Source organism: Marmota marmota, unplaced genomic scaffold (genome assembly GCF_001458135.2).
Source record: "Marmota marmota marmota unplaced genomic scaffold, marMar, whole genome shotgun sequence".
Lineage (NCBI taxonomy): Eukaryota > Metazoa > Chordata > Mammalia > Rodentia > Sciuridae > Marmota > Marmota marmota.
In genome coordinates this window covers 15723369-15745128 of record NW_026000240.1, presented here as the reverse complement: position 1 = coordinate 15745128, position 21760 = coordinate 15723369, and the positions used below count along the sequence as shown (strand labels likewise).

The 21760-nt window shown below is 51.7% G+C and overlaps 1 protein-coding gene across 3 annotated transcripts in view; it reads right to left on the bottom strand.

The window, feature by feature from the left end:
* The window catches only part of Schip1 (schwannomin interacting protein 1), a 99482-nt gene that overhangs the window by 28417 nt on the left and 49305 nt on the right, over window positions 1–21760 (bottom strand). Inside the window, exon 1 of one of the 3 annotated variants that reach the window (XM_048794651.1) lies at window positions 13924–14302. The exons of 1 other annotated variant lie outside the window; for it this stretch is intronic. In XM_048794651.1, the coding sequence (XP_048650608.1) occupies window positions 13924–13953 (30 nt within the window). In that variant the 5' untranslated portion in view covers window positions 13954–14302. Of the gene's footprint in view, window positions 1–7959; window positions 8361–13923; window positions 14303–21760 lie in introns of those variants that run through there. One more of the 3 variants, XM_015486951.2, reaches the window with a different exon arrangement.

Genomic DNA, 21760 nt, shown 5'->3' with positions numbered 1-21760 from the left:
GAAGTGACTTGTCAGGTTAGCTGCATATGAGCATGTGAGGAGTCCATCAGGCTGCTCTGGAGAAAGGCTGCTCCATTCCGAACGCCTGGTAGCGTGAGGGGCTGCCGGCCACACACGGGCTCCCACCCAGCATGTGGAGAATGCTGCTGCTTCTAATCTGATGGGCACAGGGAGGTGTGCTTTTACTTCACTTTCCTGGATTCATTATCAACAGTAAATTCCTAAGTGTTTTACCTCCTCTACTTTCTTTTCTCTGAGTTACTTTTCTTACTCCTGGCTTTGCTTAGATTTCCACAAGGTCTGAGAGCATGAGGTCTTCTGTATTAAAGGTGCTTGTCCTTTGAGCTGACTGTCGATGAGGATGGCTTGCCTCCTCTGTGACGTCACGGATGTCCTGTCAGTTACCAGTTAGTTACCAGTTACCAGACCTCGTTGCGCTGCAGGGCTGAGGAGGACCAGAAACATCCATGACAAGCTGCAGCAGTAGCAGCTTTGTGACTTGTCCCATAACTTCTGCTTTCAAGTCTCAGAGTCTGAGGATGGCGAAGGGTAGTGTTATGCTGGGCAGAAGGGGCAGAGTTCAAGTCCACACATCCAGGTGCCACTTCTCTCTGCTCTTCAGCATCAAAGAGGAAGGCGTTCAGGCTAAAGAGGTGGTGCACACCATGCTGGAGAAGTTACATGAGACTCAAGAGGACATGATGCTTCCTCAGAGGAGGACAGAACACCAGACTGCTAAACACGGCCATGCACAGGACACAAGCCACCCCCAACCACCACTGCCTGCTCTTTCTTTAGGGACAAATGTGATCCCTGATGTTGCGAATAACTATGATCCAGTTGAACAGTAAAGTGCAGGTTTTTTTTTTCTTAAGATTCAACAGGTGGAACCTAATCTTGCAGTTGCATGCACATGGATGTGTGTGTTGTATGTGTGTGATCCTGTGTGTGGTTTCAAGACCCGTTGCTCTCTAGGGAACTACCCCTGCAGGGCAGTTCTGTCTTCTATCCCAAAGCCCAGAGATGCTTCAGGGGAGGAATAGGTAGCCACAGGAAAAGGGAGAGACTGATTCAAAACAACAGTTTGGATATACCCAGGGCAAGCACAACCATGTCCACTCCTAAAACAGCCTTCAGGAATAGCCACATAAAACAACAGTGAAACACCTAGATTGACAGGGCACCAGGCAGCCAAAGGGCACTCGAGGAATAGTGGCTCCTTACTGTGAGGCAGAATGCTATGCAGGACCCAGGGAGAGTAAAAGTGCTAAGAAAGGGGGCCTTGTCCCCCACTGCGTTCTGTCCTTCCTCTCCCTGCTGCCACCTGTGCTGAGCAGAAAGCTCAAGGTGACCCTCAAGGGGGCCTGCAAGCCAGAGCTCAGGACAGACCAGAGGACAGGGACTCAGCCTTCCCAGGGCGCCCCCTTCTACCACAGCTGCCCAAACTTGGGAAGAATACAGGAGTGTTTAGTAAAGAAATAATGGCAAAATGTTCGCTTGGGTAGATACTGTCCAGCTCCAATCCAGTACGTCCCCAAACCCTTCCCCATGCTATCTTCAGGACACAGTGTGTGCCTATCCTTACCCACCAGCATCATCCTCTGTCCCTCCCAGGTCCCGCTGATATGCATTGAAAGTGACAAATGGAGAAATGGGCATTTTCTGTACTTCCATGGCTTATTTGATATACGTGCTTTTGGGGGTGGGGGCACGTGTGGGTCCTCTAGGGTTCACAGGAATGCACTGCAAACTAATATCTTCAGCCCAAACCTAAAGCCACCAGGTGCTCAGGACACGAGCCACAGCACTTCCTGCTGAACCCTGCAAATAGGATGCAGCTGGAAAAGGCTGTTGCACTCAGAGCAAGGGCTCCTTAAACTCCACGAGAGTGGGCGCAGGAGAATCAGGGAGCCCAGGCAGAGCAGCCCTGGAATACAAGCTGACGTCATGTTTGGAGCAGGGATGGTCCAGGCGGGCCCTGGGAGAAGGAAGTCCTCCCCCACCTCCTGTTTTCCACCGCTACCCTGGTCCAGCTTCCTGCTCCCAGTCCATCTGCTCCCTGCTTCCGCCTGCTCACCATGGGAACGGAAGCCCTCCTTCTTATTGGATGCACTGTTTCATGAAGCTGCCTCTGTACTCGATTCACTGTGCGCCCCCACGCACGCACTTTCTGCCCGCTTTTCTGCACAGCTAAGTTGAACCCCAGTTCAGTGACTTCAAGGTGCGTATGAGCATCTCGTCAGGGTGCAGAGTCTGGCTCAGAGTCAGGCTTAGTCTGACTAAACTCGTATTAGTCAGGGGCATGGCTAACATGAGTTTAGATAGATCCTTCGCAGGACCTCGTGTATGCACCACCATAGATCCGGGCATCTGCAGGGCATCCTGGAACTAACATCCCTGGATACCACCCCTGGCAGAAGGGAAACTCATTAAGGAAGAGCTTCCTAAGGACAGTGGGTTGCACTGGCCCAGGAGCCACAAATGCAGCAGTCCCCCATGGCCTGGAAAGGACCTCGGTTGCTGGGACTTCTGCCTTCAGGTAGAGAAGGGGACGCACGCACGCCCAGGCCTTCTCCGCCACACATTTCTTACAGCTTCAGATCTCAAACTTGACAGCACACCAATCATCAGAAGGCTCACAAAGCACAGGCATTCTGCTTGAGAAGGTCCACACTGGGTTGAGTGTGCATTCCTCACACTCCCCGGGCTGCCCGCACAGCTCTTCAGTCACAGAGTAGGTTTCTCTTTACTGAGCCGCATCTGCTCTGCCTGGTGTTTGCCTGGAGCTGGGTGGAGCGGGTGAAGCTCATTCGTAGCAGTCTGACCTCTGCCAAGGCCTTGCGGGATGTCTGTTTTGAAGCAAGTGTTGATCCCCTGGCCTCAGTGCAATCTACTGCCTGGTGACATGTGCATCATTGCCATTAGCAGCATCCACCAGGGATGCAGCGGGCACTCTGGAGCTCCCTGTGGAAAAGCGCTCCTCCCTTAGCACAAGAAGCCACTCCTGCCTCCTGGCCCAAGAGACAGCCTTGCTCCAGCCATGACCAGCCATATCCTGGAGCGGAAGAGTCTGAGGCTTCCAAACATCAGGAACCAGGAGAACAGAAGTCAGTGGCAGATTTTACTCACTTTCTATGGAAAAGCAAAGACAAACCCAAATATATACGGATGCGGCTTTCTAACTTTTCTCATGCAGATGAACCACAGGTTCGTCCTGAGAGTAAACTATGAAAACAGCATTGGATGAGAAAATGACTTGTCTGTGTCTGAAAGTCAAGTGCACGGACACTTGCAGCACACAGGTCCCTCAAGTTGCTGCTTCTCACTCCATCCCGGGAGGTGCTTTTCCATCATCAGTGGAAATGACAGTTCAAAACCTCAGCACCTTCCCCTTGTGTCCCTGGGACCGAGTCTGGGCACTTCCTTCTCATTCTGTATTTCTGACACTTTCCATTCTAGACACGCATACTGCAGGCTCCAGGAAGGTCCTGATACAAGTTCCTGGGTGACACTGAGATCTCTGATGTCTGCACTCTTTCACTAATCTCCCCACAGGTGTCGGCCTGGGCTGGCCTCGGTGCTGAGCCTTCAGAGGCTATTTGCTCAGGACCAGCAATTGTGTCCAGGAGGGCCACCCAGGGGCAGGCCTCGGGCTCACCACTCCACCTGAGAAGGGACTGGGCAGCCAGTTCAGAGGATGGATGCGTGTTCCCAGTGGCCAACTGTGAAGAGTGGGCCCGGGGTCCTCTGTGCTTTCCCATCCCATGAGGGGATGACACAAGCAGGAGGGATGACGTGTGTCCCCAGTACTGGCCTTTAACTGTGAAGGGCTGGGGCAAGGTCTTGACAACACCAGGTTAACGCTCAGTAGCCAGAAAAACTTCAGTAAAGGTGAAGGAGCACAGAGTATACCCCTGAGGACCCCTGTGGTGGACGTGCATGGACATCAAGTCCTGAGGCGAGTTGAAACCAGGCATCTTCTTGTCCTTTGAGAACCTCGCCCCAATGCCCGGAACTGCTGGGAGCAGCCTTGGCCCCCCTCTGGCTCCTGAGGGAGACGGCCTGAGGAGGCCGAGGAACCAGGGGCAGTGTATCTGCAGCTCTATTTTTACCAGGTGTCATTTTTAAAGCCTGTAAGCCCATCATGGACACTTGGTGTCACTGCCAGAAACACAAGGGCCCAGACACGGACCACGTGCTTGGCCATAGGGAAGCCAGTGTCCTCCACCTCCCACCTCTGGATGCACTTGGGATCTGGGAGAGCCGGGCAGCCGTGTGACAGGAAGAGACAAGGTGGCTGGCACAGCAGCGGGGCCAGGCACAGAGCTGGGGAGGCTCAGGGGATCACAGACACCAGCTCAAGTCACAGAAACTCGCTGAGCCTGCTTCTTTTTTCAGAAAGGGATAGTGATATCTGTCTTTCGGCTGCTCTAATGATTAAATGAAATACTAGACAGAGAGCGCCTGGCACAGAGGAACTTCCTTCGCAGGAGCCAGTGCTCTGTGCCGAGGGAGGGTGAGAATGGATGGCCAGAAGCGACTAGAGAGGCTGTCAGAGGCCAGCGGGAGGGACAGAGGCTGAGCGGGGTGTGAAGGGTGCAGCCCAACCTGCGGGTATACCAACCCATTATAGCGTGTACTCCAAAATGGTGAACTCCAACTCAGTCAAAACAAGAAGCCACCTGGGTACATAAGAACAGGAGAGCCGGAAGCCTGAGGAAACTGGGTAACGAGGAGGCAGACAGGCCAGGAGAGGCTGGCAGGATCAGGTGCGACCTTTGCGTGGGTAACACGGACAGACTTAAGTCCGGTAACCTGGACCCACCCATCCCTGACACTGGCTCACTGGGGTGAGGGGGTGAGATAGTGGCGAAAGCCCTGAACTTTACGCACCCCAAGCAGGCCTCTGCTGTCCTGGAGAGGAGACTGCCTGGGCAGGAAGGTGCCAAGAGGCCCCAGGTGTGGCACCTTCACGGGGTCCCTGGACAGGAAGGCTGGGGCTCATGGGCTGGGAGCCGTTCCTCCTTGGGGACTGTGCGGGGAGGGCCACCCTACGCAGGAACGGCAGCTGGTGCTCTGCTCCTGTTCACTGCAGTTTATTGCAAGCAGTCACTGCCATCCACCTTTGAAAAAAACATGAGGCGCAGCTGCGCTTCAGTTTAAATATTGTTCCTTCCAGCCTTTTAGTTTCTTCACGGGGTCCTCCCTCGTCTTTCACTGTAATTGGATGTACGACACTGGAGACAGCACCCCTGAGGGGCAAAGCCAGGCGGCTGGCTTGCCAGGCCCGGCTGCATGCCTCCCCTGCTCTCGGCACAGAGACCTGGGCCGGGCGGAGGCCAGCCTTCCGCCACACGCTGAACTACATGTCCCCGACTTCCTCTTTCTCTCTCCACTCGTGAAACTGGCATGTCCCCCACTCTGAAAAGCCTGTTGCGGTGCGTGCTGACCCTGAACTCCTCCAGGTACCGTCAGCTCCTGGAAGAAAGGCCAAGCCTCCTGCTCCTGGCTCTGCAGGATTCCAGGCCCCAGGGAGGTTCTTAGTAAACCACAGACAGTGGACTGAACCAAAAGGGAGGGTGCCTTGGGGCCGGTTATGGCTCTCCATCAGGGAGCAGGAAGGCAAGGGGCCCAACATGCACTTCAAATGTGCCAAGGCCTGTGTCGTCCCTCCTAAGCACTAGGACCCGTCTTCTGCTGCAGGAACCAGAGGTCCCTCATGAAATCTCTTCCTCACACGCAGGACCTTCCCCGAGGAAAAGGAACGGAGGCTCATCTCTTCCTTCCTCCACTTGGTGGAATCTAATTTTAGTCATCGGAAAGTGACCTTCCCCTGAAGGCTGTTTGTCTGACTTTAAAACAAACCTGCAAAATAATCCCCACACGCAAGGTATTTATTAGTGAAATGGTTCAGGGAATTCTGAGGTGCCTGGCAGGGAGTGGCCTCAAAGTGGGGTGACAGCACCACAGGGCACAAAGAGGAAAGCAATGGAACTAATGCTGTTAATACAAACATCTATTTGAGCCCACACTTTATACATACACGATATATTTTTATGGTGGAGAGTGAGTGTAACTTCTGAATAACACATGTGTGAGAGAGGTGTGCACTCATACGTTCTACTGATGGGTGCGCGGTCACAAGGCCTGCAGACCCTGGCTTTACAGAATCTAATTTTATCTTCTACGTAGACAAAGAGCAAAAACACCAAAGGAAAAACTTAGGAAAGGAAGATTCCACTTAGGGAAAGTGATTTGCATGTCAGGTAACTCTTTCCTAATCTTAACATTTTTTTTTTCCTAAAAAGCCCAAGTTGCCGTGTTCACTAGAAGCTCTTGATGAAATCACCCGCCATCCTGTTTCCTCCCAAGCACAAAGAAGCCTTCTTGTAACCACAACTGCAGGAACCCTGAAGCACTTGCCTGCGGAAAGCAGCAGAAGGAGGAAATGACCGAGTGGCCCTGGGGTCCAGGGTGGGGCTCTGCAGCCTGAGGACCCCACACACGCTCACAAGCTTCCCCTGGTGACCCTGCCCACCAGGCACCCTTGCGGAGGAGCCTGTGGGCCTTCTGCTGCCCCGCGAAGTGGGCTGCCCAGTGTAACTGCACTTCACTCAAGTTTGTGCGCCTGCTTGTGGCTTGGGCTGGCTGATTGACCTGGAGGGTCAGCATGGACCATCTTTCATTCCTCCTCAGGGAGAATCGCCCTGCACTTTCCTAGGAACAGGCTCACAAAGGCAACTTGGCCAGTTCTCTGGGACTGAGAACAGAAAGAGCAGAGAACTCCCACCTGCTCCGAGGGTAAGTGATCTGACCCGCTGAGAGCCCAAGTGTCCTCTGCACACCACGTCTGGGGCAGGGGACAGCTGAGCAGGGCTGGGGCGCCAGCACTCTGCAGACAGAGCACCCCACACCCCCTCCTTTCCTGAGGATCCCAGGCGATAGCAAATGCACAGAGCAGCATGTCAGGCCACCCACACGTCCCCTATATGTGTCCCCCCAAGGAAGGAACACGCAGCGGTCACGCTCTGAGATAAAGCACATATATTAAGGAGCCCAACACGCAGAATCTCACATGCAAGATAGCAGCTGCCAGGCTTGATGTCACTGCGCAAGGGGCCTACAGTGACAGAAGCACTCTAAGAGAACAGCTAATGATATTTTTGGTCAAATTAAAAATTCAGCAGCATGTTTTACTGTGCTATCAGGCTACATATGAACTGACGCTTGCCTAAGAGAAGAAATTGTCATTTCTTGGTCCCCGAGGGCAGGGCCCCTATTCTTCACCCCATGCTACACTCGACTCTGTCAAATCCTAGGAGGGAAGGATTCGGTGTGTGTTTGGCCTTCTGCGGACAGAAAGTATATACTTGTAGTTCAATTTCATGACCTCAGCCATGTAACTAAAGCTATTTTTAGTTGAGCCTGTTATTACTAGACAATTACCATCCACAACATTCCCAAAATACATTTACCAACTTTCAAAAGAAAAGACAAGCAAAGAATGAACAGATAGTGTATCAATTTTTATAAAACCCCAAACTTTTCTTTATAAAACTATGTTTTTCATTCTTAAAAATATCAAACTTTGATAGGTTAACCATTCCAGTAAGTATTTATTTTAAGGGAACTGTCAATATATGTCAATATTAAAAAAAAAAAAAAATCTTGCTTTACACAAAAGACCCGCCTAGCTCTGAAATGCACAATAGGATCTTTTCAAGTCCACAATAAGGGCACGTATATTTCAGTCACCACTATAACATATTAATGAACAGAAGGTGGGAGAAGCAGAAGGAAGCCCTCTCTTGGCTTAATGTGTTTGAGTCTGTGCATTTAGTTTTCCTGGCTATATTGTGGCAGCGGCCTGGAGTGGAATTTGGCTACTCCTCAAGGGCGCTCCTTCCCCCAGTTAGAAAAATGGTCCAATTGTTTATAAACAAAAGCGCTCTCCCTTACCTTTTTGTAATTCCCTTCCACGTCCAGAGGGCATTCTTGGCTGATGACGTCATCTATCCCATCACTGTACAGATTCATCCTTAACTCCTCGGGATCTCACTTAAGAACAGCCTCCCACGAATACCGACAGGGACAGGCTCGAGTGCCACTTGCCAGGCCCCTGGTGACTTCTCATGCTGGCACGAAGTGTGGCAGCGAGCGTCTCTGCAGGCTGTCCTGCCCTTGCCCCTTGGTCCCACAGACACGCCCCACTGGCCCGGGCTGGGTCCTGCCTCTGCACCGGGCAGCTGCCTCGCTGGGGCTCCCTGCACCTGACAAGGCTTCCCACCATCTGTGGCCACCTTCCCCAAGTGCCCCCACCGAGCCCCCTTCCCAGCACCTTTCCAGTTTCCAGCAAGGGAAGAGGGTCACTCCATGCCGCAGCCCCAGCCCCAGCTGCAGCCCCAGCCCCAGCCCCAGCCCGGTGAAAACTGGAGCTCTGGAAGGCAAGCTAGCACTCCTGCTCTGAGTGGGGTGGGTTGTGGATAAAAATAGATGCACAAACTCCCAGCTGCTCAAACTTCCCTGGTGAGTGGCAAGACGGGTGTCCCACAGCAGAACAGCAGCAGCGTCGTCCAACGGCTGACCAGTGAGACAGGGTCTGCTTCTCTTTTTGTTTGTCCTTTCCCCATAACTGACCTATCGTCACATCAGATGTAAAAGTTTCATTTTCTGGTAGGAGCCCCAGCACAAAACCCAAATTGATTCCAACACAGAGAAGGACCCCTCTGTCCCAGGAGCAGCGCTTTGTTCTACTAACACAGGCAAGAGAAAAAGACCCCTCGACTTTTCTTTAAACTTCAGCCAGTGGCGGCCCTTCCCACAAAAGCAAAAGCTCCTTTCTGGTCTCTCCCTACCCTTTTCCCAGGGCTTCTGTTTTGTTCATGGGCTTCACATACAGCAAGGAGGGAGAAAGGCCCACAGCTGGAGGATGTTTTGACGCACCAAGCAGACAAACAGAAGCACGCCCATGCCGCAAGCACACACACACACACACACATACACACACACATGCACACACACTCATCTCCATCAATCACTACTGCCATGGGCTAAAAATAATACCTCTTCCCTGCTTTAGAAAAAAGTCTGCAGGAGAAACAGGGCAGGGAAAGAATTCAGAAGCCTCTACTTAGCAACACCTCGACATGCTCACACAGAAAGCAGCAGAGGTACTAGGCCATCACTTTTCCAAACTGGATTCTCTGCTTTTGCAGTGCTGGGGATGGAATCCAGGGCTTGGTACATGCTAGGCTAGAGCTCTGCCACTGACCCCATGCCAGCCCCACTGACATGGCTCCTGAGCAGCTGTAACTCGCTATGGACAGAGTTCGAAGAGCACAGGAGTAAAGGTGCCGCAGGGCCACCTTTTCTGTCAGAGCTGCTAATGACGTGCCCACCTTCCACTATCTATGTATCTTTCCATAAGTTTTCTTAATTTCAGTTTGTGTAAGACTCATGGCATGAACACGACCCGTTGTGGTTTTTTACTCAGCAGACACTCTTCTCTGCAGCTCTGATCCAAAGCTAACCTTCCTTCCTGTCTCCCAGTTCCCTTCAGACAGGACAACAGTCAAACCCAGCTCACTGGAGTCCCTCACCTCTGTCATTTGAGACCACAGCAAAGTGCCCCTCATCTAAGTGTTGGATGTGACACCTCAACTGGGCAGAAAGAATGGGTGTTCCAACCAGGCGCCGAGGTTATGTCTCTATACAGCAAAAGGATGGAGTAAAACTTGGTAAAATTCAGTCTATCAAGAAGGGCAGCGTGGGGTGAGCGCCTTCCCTACTGGCCGCAGGTGGTATGAAGGAGTGTTCTCCACAAGTGCCCATGGAAGCGGGATGCCCCTCATTTCTGCCATTTGCTCATCCTGGCACCTAGAACATTTGAAGTGCTGGCTGAGGGGCAGGTGCTCACACCGCTGGGGTGGCCACACCAGCTCCAGAGGCAAAGCTTGGCCTGAGCTCTCACTGAGCTCTGACAGCAGCTGTGATCCTTGGGCCAAGAGCAGCAGCACCCACAGGAAGCCCTACTCAGTCCACCAGCACGGGCCCATGGGTGAGGCAGGGTTCCTGGGCACTTAAGCAAGGCCTGTGTCATCAGAAGCTCTGTCTGCTGTAATGGGGTGCAAAAGAAGGACATCTGTGTACTGGAGGGCAATCTGACCTGATGAGAGTACAGGGCTTCCGCAGGAGGTGGCTCTGGATCTGGAAGCAGCAGGAGCCTGAGTAGGTGGCAGAAGGTGGGAGGCTTCCTGGCAGAGGCATCCATCCAGGAATGGAACCCCAGCAACCAAGGCGCCAGAGCCAGGGCTACAGGGCCCAGACCCTGGAGAGGCCTGAGGCCAGCAGAGGGGTCTGGAGTTAACCCTAGGAACACTGTGTGTGCTTCTCCCCACACAGAACTGCTGGAGGAGGGAAGTGTGCCTGGGAGCTTTTAAGCCAAAGGGACCCTTTGACCCAGACTTGTGCTTGCAAGTCAACAATACTTCCAAGCTGTCTCTCAGAGGTCACTTACAGGAATCTGGCCTTTCGAAGGCTGCCGGGCTTTGAGGTTGTGGGCAAGGCTCTTCTCTGAAGAGACCAGAAAATGGAAGACAACAACTCTGTCTTCTAACAGGGCTTCAGCCAAAATGCCAGCATGGGCCTAGTGCCTGTTACCAAGTGGCTCTGTGAGGGAGAATCCACAAAGGCAAAGCAACGCGAGAGTCTTCACGGGCAGCAGAACCACAAACCTGCACCAGCCCCCAGTCCCTTCTCTCCCACTCACAGGGGTCAGGGCACAGCGGGTCCAAACATGCTCACACGGGGTTGTCCAGCTCTTGAGAGTGGCAAAACCCCCTTTCTAACACGGTCATCTCCTTGGAAGAAGAATGTACAAGGACCCACTGTATTTCCATATTCTGGCAAGAAGCAATTGGGAAATGGTGGCAATTGGGAAAGGGTGTCCCAGACACCCCTGGATGTGCCTGTTATTCATAACTGCCTTGCTGGTACAGAAAGGTACTCTGCCAGGGGACCTGCCAACCCTCCCAGGATGATACAGGTGGAAAAACTCACAAGAAAAGGGGGTAACCTGCCCCCATGCCACCCAGGGGAAAAGTGCAGCTGATGGTGGGGGAGGCATGAGGTGAGAAACCTCAGAGCTACCCATGTTTGCAAAGCCTCCTTCCTAGGCAGTGTCATTGCCCAGGCAGGCACACCCATCCTTGACATAATCCCTGAGAAGCAGAGAGGACAAAGAGGAAGGTCCCTGACCTCAGGGAGCTTATACAGAGCCAGGGAGGCAGAATCAGGCAGTCAAATAAAATATGCTCCAGGCTAGGTGTTGATAAATGGATGTGTGAGAGCAAGGCCAAGACAGAACTTCGGAGCTGGAGGTTCACAGAGGAAGTCCAGAGACAGCTTCCCCAAGAAGTGGCACTGGAGTCAGGCCTGGAGACAGGGGTGGGACTGCCAGGCTGAACACAGGATGGCCAGCTGAATGACGGACAAGCTTCAGGACTAGTATATGCCGACACTGCAGGTGATCTGCTGCAACGTTGGCCCTGTATTGGCACACTGGGCAGAAGGCCCAGGGAAGGAGGGCTGACCCCAAAGGCAAGCAAGCTGAGCAGGTGCTCAAAGACAGTCCCTGCAGCCCTGTGAAGGTCGGGGCTTGTACTCCAAGTAGGACAACAAACTTTTGAAAAGTTATGCTACGTGCAACATGATCTGACTTAGGTTTTAAAGGCTTACTCTGGTATTGTGTTGAAAATAGATTCAGGGGAGGGGGACAAGGCAGGGCAGTGGGTACAAGGGGGTGATGGCGGTAATAAAGTTACACCTCTATACATATGTGCCAAAATGTGCATGTAATTGGGGGAGAATGCTCGCTGAAGTCTCATTCAGGGACTCTCCATCAAAGATTTCTCCAGAAATCTTAGTATGTATACTTAAAGAAGGAAAGGAATCAGTTCTCCAAATAAATTTTATTAACTCATAAGAAATGCTGTACTAAAGAATTTGCCTTAAGCCCTGCATTATCATGCTTCAAAGATAAAGGAGCCCTCATCCCAGACGGGGAAGTTTCTGAAAAATTTCAAGCTGTCCCTATCACCAGAGATGAGACCAGATGGAGCTAAGGACTAGGGAAACCACCTTTGCTGATCCAGTTGCTTAGGTCAGTGGGGCTCGAGACCTGGGGCTTCTGGCTGGATGGGGACTTGGCTTCAAGGTTAATGCTTCTGCTTTCGCAGAGCAGGGTATCGTGGAGGGCTTTTCAAAAGCACACACACACCCAGCCATCTGCTGCAACCCCATGGTGATACAGTCTATTCACTACCGTCACCCCCCAAAACCACTCAACTCTCCTACAGCAATAAACATTTGAAACTACCAAAACACACCATGTCTTTGCCACACACTGCAGGTCATATGTAACAAAACCAATGTGTCTTCCTTTGGAAGAGCAGTAGGCTAACATAACCCTCTCCAGATGACATTGATGACACTTGACCAATGCTCCACCCTACAAAAACAATAATTTCACTTTCAGCTCATTGAAAAGATACTCAGGGAATAATCTTATATTAGCTTGGTCTGCAAAACATAAATTGTATCCCTTCTCTGAAAACACAGAAGAAAAGAGATTTCAGTTGCTACAGTAATTTAATAATGAGCAACAGCAGCCACATATCTGCCGCTGGATGAGGCTCTATGTGGGAACCAGGTCTCTGACCCTCCAGAGCTACACTATATCTGTGTGGTATGAGGGCTATTTTCTCAACATCTCTGCACCGTTGGCAAGGAAAAGAATTTCTGTGAACCACAAATCTTGAGTCCCTAAGTGTCCTATAAAAGGAAGATACTATGAAACAAGCTAATAATTATAAAATTTCAATTATTAGGCAGAGAAAGAGTAAGTGAGTATGTTTTATAGGCATGCTTTACTTAGGAACCTGGCCTAAGGTAATCTGGCCAGTGTTCTGTTCTGCCAGCATAGGTTTACCACTGCGAAATCTGACCTCATGAGAAACACCTGCCTGTCTCAGGTGACCCACCTCACACAGAGAAGAGGCCTTGCTGGGTTAGGCACTGGTCTCTAGAGCTTCTGAACTTGATCAACAGAGTGATGGCCAGCAGTGACTCCCCAGGACCTGGCCTGATCTCCTGTGGCTGGAAAGGTCAGTTTCTCTGAGACATCTTTTCTGTTTACAGCAAGCACACTTTTGATGCTGCCCCCACAGTCCACCTTGCAGAAGGCAGAACCCTGAACTGACTCCTGGAAACTGTCTTGGTGTTTAATTCATAACTCCAGACAGCAGATCAGCAGGAAAGAGCAATAGGCATTGTTAAGATTTTTCTACGTGCAGTTTTAATGCACAGCGCACCCTGATTCCCACTGACCATTTAGTCCAGTGCACTGGTAAAAATAAGTTCGTAAACACACAAGTACCCAAAACGCCAAGCGCTTGCTGGCTAATTTTTTTTTTTTTAATTTCTAAGATCAACTATTTACTTTCTATTTGCGTAATTTTCTTAAGAGAAAATTCTAAAAATTTGAGGAGGAGAAATTCACATCCTACCTAATAAGCAAAATCACATTCTTCAATGTTACCGATGTGAAATTCGAACCCGATCTCCCTCTAAACCCCCCTAAATGCAATCGCAGCTCAAAGCTGGGGGCCCCTCTTATTTGCACAGGCAGAACGTGCGCAGCATCAACACCTCAGAGGATGGATTCACCGAGCTTCGCAGGCCAAGGCAGCAGAGCTATCTGCCCATCCCTCCCTGGAAACACCCACTGCGATTCAGATGCTGCCCGCGATGGAGGCCCAGCCAGCGGAGGATGGCCAGCCCTGAATCCGAGCAGAGGCACCTGCTGCGCGGGAGGCTGAAGGAGGCCTCTGCAGAGGCCCAGTCCTCGGCACGGCTCGCGCTCACCTGGTACGCGCAGCTCTCCTGATGGACCATCTCGGCGCATCCTAGGGCGCAGCCCCACAGCAGCGCGGCGCGGCGAGGCTGCGGGCAGGCGCGGGGCAGCGCGGGCAGCGCCCGGGAAGATGGATGCTGCCGCTGAGCAACCTGCGCAGCCGCCCAGTGCGGGCGGGGCTGGAGAGAGGGCGGGCACAGCCCCGCGCCACCAGCCAATGGCACCGCGGCACGGAGGGCCGCCTGGCCGCGCGACCTGCGGGTGCCGGCGAAGGCGGTGACTGAGTGGGCAGGCCCGGCCGCGCCGAAAGCCTGGCTGCGGGAGGGGCGGCGGCCGATGGTATGCGGGGCGGCGGGGCCTGCGCGCCCTCCCGCTGCCGCCCCTCCAAGGGAGGAGAGCTGGAACTTTCAACAGGCTAAAGGACCCGAGAGCGGCGCTTTCAGTGTCGGGTTTTGATATATTCGTCAACTTTGCAACTAAAGGGAGGGCCTTCGCTCTTCAAAACACTGTATTTTGTGATGTTTTGGAGTCTCCATTTATTTTCGAATTTCTGCTTTTAAGGCAAATAGAATTAAGATGGAATAATTCCCCCCTTTTTTAGGGAGAGAGCTTATTAAAATATTAGTATAATTTATTCATTTCATGCAGGTGTTTGTTGCTAAAAGGCTTTGTACATATGTATTTCTCAGTCTGTGAGCCTAACCTGGACACTCCAGATGCAGCAGTAGGACCCTAGAAGCCCACCACCCCACCAGTGGGTCAGCTCTGGACATGCAGACCATAATAAAGGAACATCAGTGAGCCACCTGTGTCCGGGAAAACCCCGGGGGCCAATTTCTGAGTGACTTCAAGGGCCCTGCTAGGTCTTTAGGAAATGTAAATTCTTCACCACAACTTAATGACAGAAAATTAAGGGAGAAAAATTTCCTCATCCACATTCCTTAGTCACCACAGGTGACTCTTAATTTCCCTGAGCACATAAGTGACACTCAATAAAAAGGTGACTGAATTTTAAGTCACCAAATTAAACAAATCAGAAGGGCTATTATTTTAAGCCACTTTAATATCCTTCCATCTCCTTAAAAGCTCTTCCTTGCAACTAGTAACCAGTCTCCATTGTGCTACTGATAGGGAAACCACCCCAGCTTGCCTGAGACGCAAAAGGAGTAATCTTCTGAGGAGTAATCTCCTGAGTTTGTTAGGGAGGTTTAGTAGTGGTTTTAAAATTTTCTAACAACAGTTGTTTCTTGGAAAGAGGAAAAACTCTATTTTTATAAGTACTTTTATTTTTTTTTATTTGAGGCTCAAACAAGAGAAAAGCTCAACCCATTAATTCCGCTCAACTCCCCTATTGTGCGTGCTGCCCACTCCTGTGGGCTTTTCCAGAGGTGGTGGGAGAGGTGGCTGCAACACCAGGGCCCAGGGGAAGGACAGGCCTGCGGAAGCCCCCAGCCTCCTCCCTGGGGCCCAGATAGAGGCAGGCCACATACAAGGCACAGAACCACAGTGACAGCTTGGTGCATGAAGCAGAAGCCAGGGCAGGTGCTGAGCCTTGGGCAGTGAGGGGTACAGAAAGAGGACAGAAGCATCCCAGTGGAAGGAGACAACACACCCCACCCCAAGCGCCATCCTGCCACTGGGCCACCCACACGGCTGAGATAGACTCCCCTGTGCAGATCTTAGCCACTCAAGCAACACCAGCAAAGGTGCTGGGCCCTGGGTACAGCAAGGGAGGTGGCCAAAGGGAAGAAGCCTAGAGCATAACAGGTGGGCTGGGTCAGCAGGCTCCTCCTGGGGACAGAGCTGCCTTCAAAGGTGCCAGTGTTTCACATGCCAACTTCTCCAAATCTGGGAACCTCTGGGCTCAGCAGCATGCTCCCAAGTGACGGCCGCTTGCTGATCTCTGCTCTCTTCTGGAAACACGAAGGGGCTAGATATATTACATAAGCTCCTGCAGACATTTATCATGTGTGGTTAAAAAAGTCCACACACGATCTTGATCTTCACAGTTGTTGCTCCATAAATAGGGTCGGTGACTCAGAGTGGCTCTGGGGAGGGCGGATTTCTGACAACTGCATCCAAATCCTGTCAAAAAACCTCCTGAGAGATACAAACAAGTCGGAAAAAGGACTAGATGAAGCAGGCTTCTCCTTACAGTCATTCGTTGGAAAGGACGTTCTGTTATAATTTGGATTATGATTTGGCAGTGAAAAAAAATCTTTAAACAAACCCCAGCTGTCACAAGAACATATGAGCTGGAACAATTTGCCAAACAATATTAGTATTTGTTCTTTTTGACTAAAACACTTTGACAAACTTTTAATTTTAAACACAGTCTGCGTAGCCCTGAGATCCTTTCCTGGTGGTCCTTACACTTCCCTTCCCATTCAAGTGCTCTTTTCCTATTTAGATGGAACCTCAAGAGGTCACTGAACCAACACTGTTCCTCTCCACATGTGCAAACCGAGGCCTGAGAGAGCTGGGACATGCCCATCACCAACAGAACAGCATCCAAGTATGGAAAGCAAGCAGCAGACACGATTTTCTGGATGGGTGCCCAGCGAGTGTGCTCCACATCCATCAGCTCTGCCATGGCCTGCCACAGCAGGGCACAGCAAGTGGGGCCAGTGGGGCCAGAGAAAGTGGAGCCTCATGAGGGGTGGGACCTCATGAGGGGGCCCCTGCCTGTCCTGCCACCAGGGGAGGACACAGCAAGCAGGGAAGCAGCCCTCCCAGTCTGCACAAAGACAATGTTGAATGGGGTCTCTCCGGACTTGAGATATAACCCGTTTCCACGGAGCCAAGCAGGCTGGCTTTCAAATCAACCTACCATACAGTCAGAGGGAGGCCACAGCGAGGTTTTACCAGAATCTAGATTAGAGTCATGTTTTACAGGAAGAAAGATGAGAGTATTTCAGCTGAAATGTTGTTCCTGTTTCTACCACAATACAAATGACTGTGTCTTTAAACCTCCATTTTTTTTTTCAATTAGGTAATTAGTAGCAACAGAATGAAGGGTTTGTTTTTTTTTTAACATTAAATATAGGGTAAAAAATCATATCAGCAGCCCTTCCTAGCTTAGTTTCAGAAGTGAATGACTGGGGTCAGGAGCTGACCTGGAAGGGGTATGGGAAACTTCCTGGCCCATGCCATGTGAGCTGATTAGGTGTTTGGCTTACCCAGGTGTATAAACCTGTCAAAACTCACTGCATAAAATATTTTAAATTTGTGAATTTCATTATATATAACATTTACCTTTAAGGGATAGAAAAAGCCAGTTACCAAAATTTGAACTCCATCCACCTAACGTTGTGCAGGCTGAAGTCTTCAGGGGACATTTGTATGTTTAAGCTCACCCTGAATTCATCAAATAAATTGGTGGGGAGCAGAGTGACAGGCCGAGGAGAGCCATGGCAGAGCAGGCCCTAAGGCCTCACCTACAGTCCAGGTGGCATGTGATTGGCACTTGTGAAGAAATTTGAACTTCCACACATTCACAAAGAGATGCTGGGAAACACGATGTTCCTGACCCAGAGCACAAGTCAGTGTCACCATCCAAATACCCATAAGCTGCTTGTCAGAAGCACAGAGAGCAAGGGATGGTTTACGTGGCTCTACGCTGTGCTACTTCACGAAGCAGCAAGAGAAAAGAAGTAGTGAGATCAGGGAACACGATGTCCTCCGACTGGCCCCCAAAGAAGAGTGAGCTGCTGCTGCGGCCAGGTACACCCGGTGTGGCCTGACAGGGGCTCTGGCAGGGCTTCCTGCACAGAGCTTCCCCGTGTCCCCTGGATTCTCAGGACCTGGTGGGAACAAGGTCTAGATGCTCCTGCAAGCTGCCCCTGCCTCCCAGGATTGGTGAGGCTCAGTGGCTGCTGAAGGAGCCTCATGGCTCCCAGGGTCCTGCGCTTGGCTCAGGAGAGCCCAGGAAGAGCACCGGGGCCAACATGACGCGGTGTTCTGCAGCCGCTGGCTTTTCTGGTGCCTCTCAATGTATCCAGAGCACAGATCAGTTTCCTCACTGCTGACCCCCACACCTGGACCTGGTGCCTGCATCCTGCAGGCCCCCAACAACAGAATGAATGAGGCCACCACTGGGGGCCACCTGGCTTCTCTGGCCATGGTTTCCTCTCCTGCTGACCACAGGGTTGCTGTGGGCTCTGGGATGACAGCAGGATGAAGTGGAGGTGACCTCTGAGGCTGCAAGGGGTTCCCAGCAAGGGACAGGAGGGTTTCTCTCTGTCCTAATTACAGGCAACGGCCACCACCCAGAGAGTGCAGAGGCCTGCAGGAGCGAGGATACCATGGGGATGGGAAGGAAAAGACAGGGACACACTCTGAGACCCGGAGGGAAGAGCTGTGGCCCTGCTGGTCAGCATCAGGGTGGACAGGACAACGTTGCGAAGCCTCGAGACCACTGATGGATGCAACTAGTGCCCTGGAAAGAAACAACGATGTTAGGAGAGTGAGTTGGGCTGACGGAACTGAGGGTCTTCTGCACAAGGAGGACAGCCAAACCTGTAGAAGTGGACTGGTTGAGGGAGGCACTGGAGAGACTCAAGGCCATCACTTGGGGCATGACCCCCCTCCTGCTTCCCCTGGCAAAGGCCCTCACTGCAGTCCCCACCTGGAACTAAGGTTGCTAAGCTGCAGGCGTTGAGATGAGAAGAGAACCCCGGGTCCCAGGGGCCCACAGGATGACGACCAGGGTCTGCAAGGGGAGGAATCGGGTAGATGGGGGCACAAGAAACTAGTCCAACACTGTTGGCTTTAAAGACAGAGGGAAAGGCTGCAGCCCAGGAGGTGGGTTGCCCATAGAGGGTGGAAAAGGCCAGGAAAGGGGTCTCTGTGGAGCCCCGAAGGAATACAGCCCAGGGAGACACATTTCCAACTCCTGGCTTTCAGGGCTGCAATGCCATAAACTAGTGTTGAGTTCGACGTGGGATGATCTGTTGCTGCACAAGTAGAAACTTAACACGTGGGTGAAGGCAAGAGGGCAAGAGGTGCAGAGGAAGCTGGAATTGGCACCACGGAGGCCTAGAGGGAGGGGCCTGGAGGGAGGGGCCTGCAGAATGCATGCTGCCAGGCTGTGGCCAGCGTAGGAGGAAAATTATGGAGCCAGAAGCTGACTGTGTAGGGGTGCAAAGACCCCAGCTCCAACTTCAGAAGTGCATGTTGGGGAGGAAGCTCGGGGTGTGTGCTCAGAAGGTGAGCATCGGAGCCGGGAGCACTTCTATTAAAGTTCACTGAGCCAGAAGCCCAGGGTGCAGTCTGAGCATGGCAGAAGCAGAGAAGCTGCTGCTGGGCTGGTGTCCCTGTGGAGACCCAAAGGTGAGGTGGGCAGCAGGGACAGAGGGAGAAGGTGAGGATGGAGGGCAGAAAATGACCATAAGGGCCAGTGCTAGAAGAGTTGGATCAGGAATGCCGGCAGTGTTCATGCTGCCTTGTAGCTGAAGATGCAGTGAGCCACATTAAAGAAATGTTGAGTAGGGAGAAAGTCTTGGTGTAGATGGGGGCACAGGGCATGCACCACTGACGGCCTGGGTCCTTGTAGGAGCTGCTGGAAGTCAGGGCCCCCAGGCAGGGAGACAGACAGGGCGACCAGAAGGCCAGGCTGGTGTGGGGGAAGCTTTTCCATGAGATTCCTAAAATGTGCCAGGTGTGGGTCATGAGGAGGCAATGGCTCACCCAACATAGCAGGAGAGCGTGAGAGGTACTAGATTTAGAAAATGAGCAAGCAGAAGACAAGGCCAGAATCGTGGGCAGCTCCACTTGGGTAAGTTAGTACCCTGGTGTCAGGCAGATGTCCACGTGCGTGCTGAGCAGAGGAAAGAATGCAAACATGAAGAAGCACATGCGTGGGCCACCCTTGGGTGCCTCTGCACTGGTCCCGGTCCTCTGCCAAATGCAAACCCAATCCCAGCTCAGCCAGGCAAGGTGGTGGGCTTGCTGTCTGACAGAGCTGGCTGGGTGCCCCACAGTGAAGATCCAGGCAGAGGGTGCATCTGGACCAGGTGGTCCTCCATCCAGCCTTCCCCGCATCCTAAGTGCTTCAGCCCATCCCATCTCACCCTGGCACTTTGCTGTGTGTTTTCAGCAGATTTAATGAATTGTGCCATCTGACTTCAGGGACAGAGTGTGGGGCAGAGGGTGGCAGGTGCTACTTCGTCACAGACCTGGAAGGAAAGCCCCAGAGGAGGATGGTACTAAACCCAGGACGGGAAGACAGGGAAAGGTAAGAACCAGACAGGTTAGACTTCCTATCCTTGTATTTATAAGCCAGAAACCTACCTTTGAATCGTATAAACTATGTAAAATAATTTACTCAGAAGTTTGACTACTCTGGCCTTCATTACACTTATGTTTTATTACCTCAAGTTACATTAAAAAGTTTCCTGAGAAAATTACTAGTATGGTTGTCACTTATTTTCTTTTTTGAAATATTAGAATCTGCTTTTAAACTGTAACCTATACACAAAAATGCTCACGTCTCTCTACACATAAGATGAGGGGAGAGTGCCTGAATTCCCAACTGTGCCTGTCCCAGCAAGATGCCCTCCCCTGAGCACTTCCCTTCACCTCACTGCTGACCTCTGGGCTGGGCAAGAGACTGCGCCAGTGGAGTGCCATCTGGAGTGCCACCTACTCTCATAGGCAGCTCAGATCCCCTCTCCCAACTGCACATGCACAGGAGGCCTGCAGCTTTCAGGAAGGCAAGAACAGGGCTGCACCCCAGTCCAGGAAATGATAGCTTCAATATCGTAAGGTTTGAAAAGCCACCTGGCAGGATGAATTAAATATGAAACTGTCCAAAGAGGAGATGGAGACAAATACTTCACATGGACCAATACGGGACAAAGTCACTCCATGACGGGGAATGTCACATTCTTCTCACACAACCTCAAAGGCCAGTTTTTCTCCTGCCAACGATCTCTGAACTGCATTTGTATTTGAGAACTCTATTTCCAATTTTATTTTCTGGGGATTGAGGATGAGGTGTTTAGCACCTCAGTAAAATGGGTGCAAATTAGTCTAAAAACTCCTGCAACGCTGAGTGGCTACAGACGGTTTGCAACCTGCTGCATCAGGCAGAGCTCCAGCCGTGGCCTCACAGTGCCTGCAGAGCAGACAGGCTGCCCAGGTACATGCTCATCACACCTGGTCCTCCGCCTCCCCCATGCTGCTTCCTGCCCCGTGTGCACTAACATTCACATGATGCAGGAAATTAGCAACTGAGGTATGGGCAATCTGGGTGACGTCTACCTGGTCTCATCCCCAGTTTAGGTCACGTTTAAGGACCATTGCTTCTAGTCTCCACTTCCCAGCCTGGAAAGTCAGAGAAAGCAGTGATGAAAAAGTATAAATCTGCCAGAACTAACTCAAGATTTTCCCAACAGAGTTAAGCTGGTTTTCCAAGAAGGGCCAAGCCCAAAGTGTATGAGGGGAAGTGAGAAGGGGCAGGTCTCCCTGCGGGTCACCTGGAATACCTGGTCCACTGGAATGAGTGCATCCAGCTAACCTGATTCTCCAGTCCTGGAGGGAGGGTGGCAGGTCAGAGCCAGGTGTCCCTTGTGGGGAAGGGGACAGACCCTGCTGTTGAGGAAGGCGACCTCTAGTGGACAACTGTGTTCCCTACTAGGTCCAGGGAGCAGGATAACAAAGAGAACAATGTTAACAATGAGACCCACCATCTGACATTTCAGTGACCTTTTAAATAACAATTGTGACTTAAGTACATAAGTCAGTGGCTTTAGTAATGGCACAGCTTGCACTAATGCTAGTAAGTCCACAGTTACAGTCCAGGCCCTCTTTGATGGTTCTGGAGTCAGAACCTGGACCAGTAATCAA